The sequence below is a fragment of the Primulina tabacum genome, chromosome 17 (genome assembly GCF_025594145.1).
Source record: "Primulina tabacum isolate GXHZ01 chromosome 17, ASM2559414v2, whole genome shotgun sequence".
Lineage (NCBI taxonomy): Eukaryota > Viridiplantae > Streptophyta > Magnoliopsida > Lamiales > Gesneriaceae > Primulina > Primulina tabacum.
This window is the reverse complement of record NC_134566.1, coordinates 3,915,006-3,921,936: the sequence shown is the minus strand read 5'-3', so window position 1 is coordinate 3,921,936 and position 6,931 is coordinate 3,915,006. Positions and strand designations below refer to the sequence as shown.

General features: G+C 34.6%; 1 protein-coding gene across 1 annotated transcript; it reads left to right on the top strand.

Annotated features, from left to right (window-relative positions):
* The first annotated feature begins 502 nt into the window (after positions 1-502).
* On the top strand, positions 503-2,777 carry LOC142531901 (IRK-interacting protein-like). Its single transcript, XM_075638172.1, has 2 exons — positions 503-749; positions 1,175-2,777. The coding sequence occupies exons 1-2, from the start codon at positions 531-533 to the stop codon at positions 2,657-2,659; spliced, it is 1,704 nt and encodes a 567-aa protein (XP_075494287.1). The 5' UTR covers positions 503-530; the 3' UTR covers positions 2,660-2,777.
* Positions 2,778-6,931: the final 4,154 nt, after the last annotated feature.

The window sequence follows — 6,931 nt, the reverse complement described above, 5'->3', positions numbered from 1 at the left end:
AACCGTTCGTGAGCTATTCGAAACTCGATTCGATAAAAGCTCGTTTGAGCTCGTTTAATGAGGCTCGTTAAGATAAACAAACCAAACTCAAGCTTTACAGTATTCGGCTCGTTAGCTCGTGTCCATGTTCGTTGGTAAGTTCATGAGTAATCTTTTAGATGAAAAAATAATAGTTTTGATATTTGATTTATTGATTTTGCATATTATTTATGAAATATATAGAAAAATCTATTAAATTTATTTATTACAATAAATTTACAAATTTTAATAAGAATAATATATTTTTCTTTAAATGTATAATTTACTTTTTAATTAATTTAATTAAAATTTAAATGTATAATTCATATTTATTAAGTTTGTTTAGGCTCGATAAAGACTTGAATATGCTCGTGAGTCATACATATATTCGTTAAATAAAGCTCGAGCTCGGCTCGATTATAAACGAACCAAACTCAAACATTCAAGAGTTCAGCTCGGTTCGGCTCGATTATATCCCTGTGTATACGTGTGCTCTGGTTTTTTACCTGTAAATGGCGGCAACTTATCGAGAACAGAGCGAAAATGTTAGCGAAAATGATGTTAGCAGGCGAGATATTCAAGACGCCATTGCTAAAGCTGTGGAACTCAGGGCGCTTCACTCCGCTTTAATGCAGGGAACTAGTCCCAAAGACGTGAGATTCCCTTTGCTTTCCCCTGTTTCTCGCCATGCTCGACAACTCTCAGCTAGAGATTACCCTGTGTTTACCCCTGTAAGTTCAGTCTTCTAATTTTTTTTAAGGTTTAAATTTTTGGGATTGCTTGTTTAGCTGTGATTTGTTGTTTAATGAGTTGGTTCCCCCCGAAGTTTCGTTAGCTATGGCGTCGAAGTGGGTGCTTGATTACTTTATTACTATATAATAGAGAATCTTGTAACTTGGCTTTTAATCTATGTCCGTGGATCAAGCATTGCTTGTACATTAAGATTTTACAGGTAAAAGGTCTTCTTTAATCATGGTTTGATCGATCTTGAAAGGTATGGTTCCAATTTTTCATAAAGGGTTCCCATAATCGTTCACTTTTTTGGATGTTAGATTGAAATCTACTAAACATGAATGGTTTTGTTATTATAGATCGTGGAAGTTAAAATAACGAGAGAATTTCCTTCATGGTAATTGACAATATCAAATATTGACAGACTCGTGAAGATGAATCTTTACCAGGGTATCAGAAAATTCTGCTGCAGAATCGAAATCACGCAGAAAGTTGGGGAGAACAGGCTTTGAGTGGTGGAAATGCAGATGAAACAGAATCATCAGATTACCGCACGATGGATGCATCTTTCATAAAAGGGTTGCCTTTAGAATTAATGAACTTGGAGGGACACGTATGCCCTTCAGAAGATCAATATTCCATGGCAGGTTACACTAAGTCTAGGAGAAGCAGCTTAGGGGACTTAAAATCACTCACATCTTGCAACAATTGCCAGCCTGCGTCGATAAGTAGCGAATGCCTTGGCATATTCAAGAATGACCAGAAGTCTAAAAGTGTTGTTCCGTCCCCTAAGTCACACTCTTCTGTTCATTCGCAACCAAGAAATAAAGGGATGAAGTTTTCATGGTTGTTCCCTAAGCTAAAGAAGAAGAATAGAAATGACAATGCACCTCTTATTCAGTCACAACCCACCGAAGTCTCCCAAGTTCTTAGTGACTCGGGGACGATATCAATCGATGCAATGAAGAAAGAGGTGGCAGAAGCTAATAAAAGCAGAGATGCCGCATTGGTTGAAGTTTCCGATATGAAGGTATCATTAGGGGAACTAAGTCAGAAGTTAGAGTATTTAGAGACTTATTGTGAGGGACATAGAAAGGCCTTAACACAAGTTGTGGAAGTGAAGAATTCTCAATCAGATGGAGCGATGAAAAAGCTTTCAAAACGAGGGAAATTGTTTGATGGGAGTGCAGAAAACTTGATGCCAGTGAGTGAGGAAGCAATGGTGGAGGGATTCTTGCAGATAGTGTCGGAAGCAAGATTATCCGTTAAGCAATTCTGCAAGATTTTAATCGGGTGGATTCAAGATAGTGATCACTCTCTAATGGATAATCTGAACTCGATTCTTCAACCGTACAATCTGTCTCTGAATTCAAAACAATCAAAAGCTGTGCTATACCATTTAGAAGCTGTCATAAACCAATCCCTTTACCAAGATTTCGAGAACTGTGTGTTTCAAAGAAACGGTACTCCGAAGTTCTTGGATCCGCAACAAGACCGGCAAGAAAAGTTCCAATCCTTCGCCACATTGAGAAATCTACGATGGAATGATGTTTTGAGAAAAGGTACCAAGTATTACAGTGAAGAATTCAGTAAATTTTGTGATCAGAAAATGAATGGCATAGTTGCAATTTTAGGTCGGACCAGGCCATGGCCTGAGCAGCTCCTGCAAGCATTTTTCGTATCGGTAAAATGCATATGGTTGGTCCATTTACTCGCCTTCTCGTTTGATCCGCCTTTGAGTATATTGAGAGTCGAGGAAAATCGCCCTTTTGAAGCTCGCTACGAGGAAGACGTTTTCACAGATAGGCAGAACATTCAGGGTTCTAGCCGAGTCAGGATCATGGTAACGCCTGGTTTTTATGTGCATGATATTGTAGTTAGGTGTAAAGTTATTTGCAGATATAAATAGATTGCTTGACAGTAGGGTGCTTCCATTCTTTTCTTCTTTTTTTGCTCCCTTGAGTTTTCTAAATTATGGCCAAATTAGCAGGTTATTTGTGATTTTTGTTTAGAGTTTTTTTTAATTACTTCAAAAGTTTGTTTAGTGCATTTCAAAATTGAATTTGGGTGCTGAGCAATGGGAAAAAATGCACGTGTTAGTTCAAGCTCTAATCATTTTCCAAAACATTCCAAATATATTACCTTTTTCATGAAATAAGTCATATACAGCAGCTACTCAAACATAAAATATTAACCGACTTGATGTATATGAAGCCAAACCTTGATAATGTGGTCAAAGACAATCTATACAAAACTCTTGACAAAAATATGTTCAGATAGACCAAGATATGTTCAACGGCCAAGGAAATCTTGAAGAAGACGGCCTAAACAACAATAAAACCAAAAAAAACAAGCTAACCGTTGAAATCCAAAAATTTGATAATAAAAAAATAAAGCTTAGTGAGACTCTTAATGATTTGATGAATGAGTTTGAACTGGGAATCCAGACGGGAGAAGAGCCATTCGCTTCACAACAAACTAAAGCTCTATCTGCCACAATCCTAATTCCAACAAAAAATGAAGACACTTCCAACAAAAAATGTGCTGACTAGATAACAAATATTTAACCGAATTGCTGAGGATATCAAGAGAAAATGGGGGATGAATTAAAAAGACTCGCAGTTATTTGTTGAAGCTAAGGCAGAAATCAAAAATCTAAGAGACGAGTCAAACAACTCTAACTGTTCGGAGCGAAAGCAAGTTGATGGTCTAAAAGAATAAATCAATCTACTAGTGGTTGAAAACGATGATATGCGAAGAGTGTTCCAAGAAAATATTAATGAACAGTTCACAATTCTATTCAATTCTTGGAACAAATCTTGTTCCTCAATTGAAAAGATGCACGAGTTGCAAAAATCAGCCGGTGATAGAACTAATATAGGGTTTGACAACAATGAGTATAACTCTTCTGAGGTAAGTACTCAATCGTGTCTAGAAAAGGTAAGTTTAACATAATAAATTTTATCTGGTATAGCACGATATATGAACATGATCATCCCGGAGTTCATTCAATGTAAATCTTGAGAATAAGGGAAAGCACTATGGTTTATGTTGTGTTAAACCAAAGAGTTTTAAGTCAAGCCATAAATGTTAAAAAGAAGACAAATTCAAGCCGGTTACAACGACTCGATATTGTCTCGCAAAAAGGCAAGTCTAACCGGATATTACTCTGTGAAGGAAAAATCTATCTGTTACCATAATCGCAAGTCGGTTCAAAAGAGATACATACTACATGAGAAAAATAAACGGCCCATACATCATTTTTTGAGAAAGAGGACACAACACTACATGCGAGGGCCCGTTATCTTAATCAGGATTAATTAACATGCAATCATAATTAATTAATAAACAGTGGAAAAAGAGTTAAAATTTACGTTTGGGACTCTAAAAATTCTAGCATGACCTTCCCATGAATATGACATATCAGAAAAATCAAATACTCAAAATAAACAACATATGCCCAAAATAAAAAAACTAACATAGACAAGTATCAGCCAAACACAATTAAAGCTTAAACAAGCCAAAAAAAATCATAGAACTGACAAAGCTCGATAATAACATAATAAAATCCTCCAAATATATACATGGAATATACGAGAGACGACAACACTACGCAATACCTAAATATAACTGAGTCCATTCTAAAAAATCTCTAGTACTTTCTGGTGCTTTCTCTCGAGCATCTAAGGTCGAACCACATGTACCATATGTCATGTCTACACATAAAAGACACGAAAACCACCTATTGGGTTCAGAAACCCCAACACGGGATATCAAGAAACCATGATATATGACATAGAAATGCCATATTGTCATGTATGAATCCAATGCATGAACATGTGCAAGATATCAGGAGTCAAATGATTGATATCAACAATCATACATTATATGCTCGAGCTGGTCCAAGACTCAGCGAACCGTCTCTGGGATATGGCCGAGCCTCGAAGCCAACAACCACCTAATCCGGACCAATCGAGGTAGCAAACATCTCTGTGGCACAATATCATATTAAACAAACAAGCTCCATACTATATGTTGGAAAATATGAGTTTCAGAGTTTGAAAATCAAATCGGTAAAAAAACTGAAAAAGCAAACTGAACTGATGCAACTGAGAGTTCGTAACTGATCTCAAAACTTAAAAAGACTTATCGGATTGAGATGTATTAAGAGCTGAAGTAAATAGACTAAAGTTCTTATAAGTATAAATAAGTTGAGAAACTGATGATTCGAATATCGTTAAACAGATTGAAGATCAGATCTGAAAGCTTCACAAAATTGAACTGAAATTACTTAACTGAATTTGAATGTTCAAAATGAAAAGAATCAATTAGAACTGATGTAATCCAGCCAAACTGATCAGTCAACCAGTTTGACTCCTGATCAGTTTACAACATCATCAGTTACAACTTGAATCTCAGGAGACAAACTTAGTTGAACAGATGAAGCAGAACAGTCTGATATACCTTTGTCAGAAAAAGTCATCTACATTGACTAAAAGACGATTAAACGGATATTAATCATTTAATGCATTCAATGTGATCGTTGGAATCGAAGACTATATATAGCTGATGAATTCAGTTGAAGAAGGATTAATACATAGGAACAAACAATCCACGAACAACTACATCAAGAACAAATTAGTCAGTTGTGATTCACTTTCGAGTTTATTCAATTTACAAATCGCCACATTTAGCTCTTATCTCATTGATTTATTCGTAGCGTTTGTACTACTCGTTAGAGCTATTCAGTTAACAATTGATAAGTGATAAGAAGAAAACTAAGAGTTTCATTTTTGTATTTTATAAGTCCAACAGAAGTGGATTATTACAATTCTTTGTAATCAATCAAAGTTTTTTAATGAATTCTTATCCTTGAGATATAAGGTATAGTGTCCAAAAAACCAGTACACGTAAATCTCATGCATGATTATAATTGTTAATTTATTTAATTAATGATTTACGTGATGCATGCTATATGTTTAAATTATTTTAAATGTCTATATGTTTATTTTTATGCATTTTAAAATGTTTACTAGTGTTTTAGCTTTTCATGCGAATATTCGATGCCGGACCGGGAAAGAAGACTGAAGACGATTGAGTTGTTAAAATTAAATGTTATAATTTTATTTTAAGCCAATAAATTATTTATTTTAAATAGTTTATGAATTTTAGCGTTTTAGAGTCAAATTTAATTTATCGAGTGAAATAAAGAATATTAAGTATTTTAATTAGCAAAATTTTAAAAGTAAGGAGATTTAAATCCTTTCTGTAACGCCTCAGATTCGATGACTGCCCTCACTGTATCAAGGCAAGTCTTCCCAGCGTGCTTATGTTCTCACTCACACGCACCCTAGGAAATTTCCCAGGGGTCACCCATCCCAACATTTCCCCAAGTCAAGCACGCTTAACTTTGGAGTTTTTATGTGATATATAACGCCCCGAAAATTTAAAGGTTCACGCAAACCACATGCGCAAATTATTAAATTCCTTGTGCATTTCAATTAATGGTTTTAATTGCATGGATTAATTTTGTTGTGCATATTTACATGTTTAAAATATACTTTTCTACATGATTGCATTAAAATATTGTAACGGCCCGAAAATTTTAAGGTCCACGCAAACCACATGCAAGCAATTATTAAATTCTTTTGTATTTTAATTAAATATTTTAATTGCATGAATTGATTATGTTGTGCATATTTGTATGTTTAAATTATATTTTATACATGGTTGCATTAAAATGTATTTTTAAAGGTTATTCGAGTTGTGATCGAGGAACGGAGACCGATGGCTGAAAGATAGAAAATGTTTTTATTAAATAGTTTTTTTTAATTATTTAAAATTTGGGTGATGCTTTTTCTTATTTTTGAAAATAAGGGGTTTTGAGGTGATTTTATACTCCGGGACGTAAATTTTATCGGTGTTGGTTTTTCAACGAAAATGCGAGCTTTTTAGCAACCCGGCTAATAAATTCACAAACTTATTAAACAAAAACTTTGTTAATATTTTATTAAAACCTAATTAAGACTAATGAGCTTAATTTAGAGGCTTAATAGGTCTAAGCCTAGTTAGTAATTTAATTAGTGTATTTAATATATTAAAACACTTAAAACCCTACACCATGCAACAAAAAACTCACGCCTCCCACTTTTTATATTCTGAAAACTCTCCCCACAACTCC

What these genes read in the sequence shown, in the direction of transcription:
- LOC142531901 (XM_075638172.1), top strand. Translation starts at nt 531, where the DNA reads ATGGCGGCAACTTATCGAGAACAGAGCGAAAATGTTAGCGAAAATGAT. An exon ending in ATTACCCTGTGTTTACCCCT is followed by an intron (nt 750 to 1,174) that starts GTAAGTTCAGTC and finishes AAATATTGACAG; the next exon opens with ACTCGTGAAGATGAATCTTT.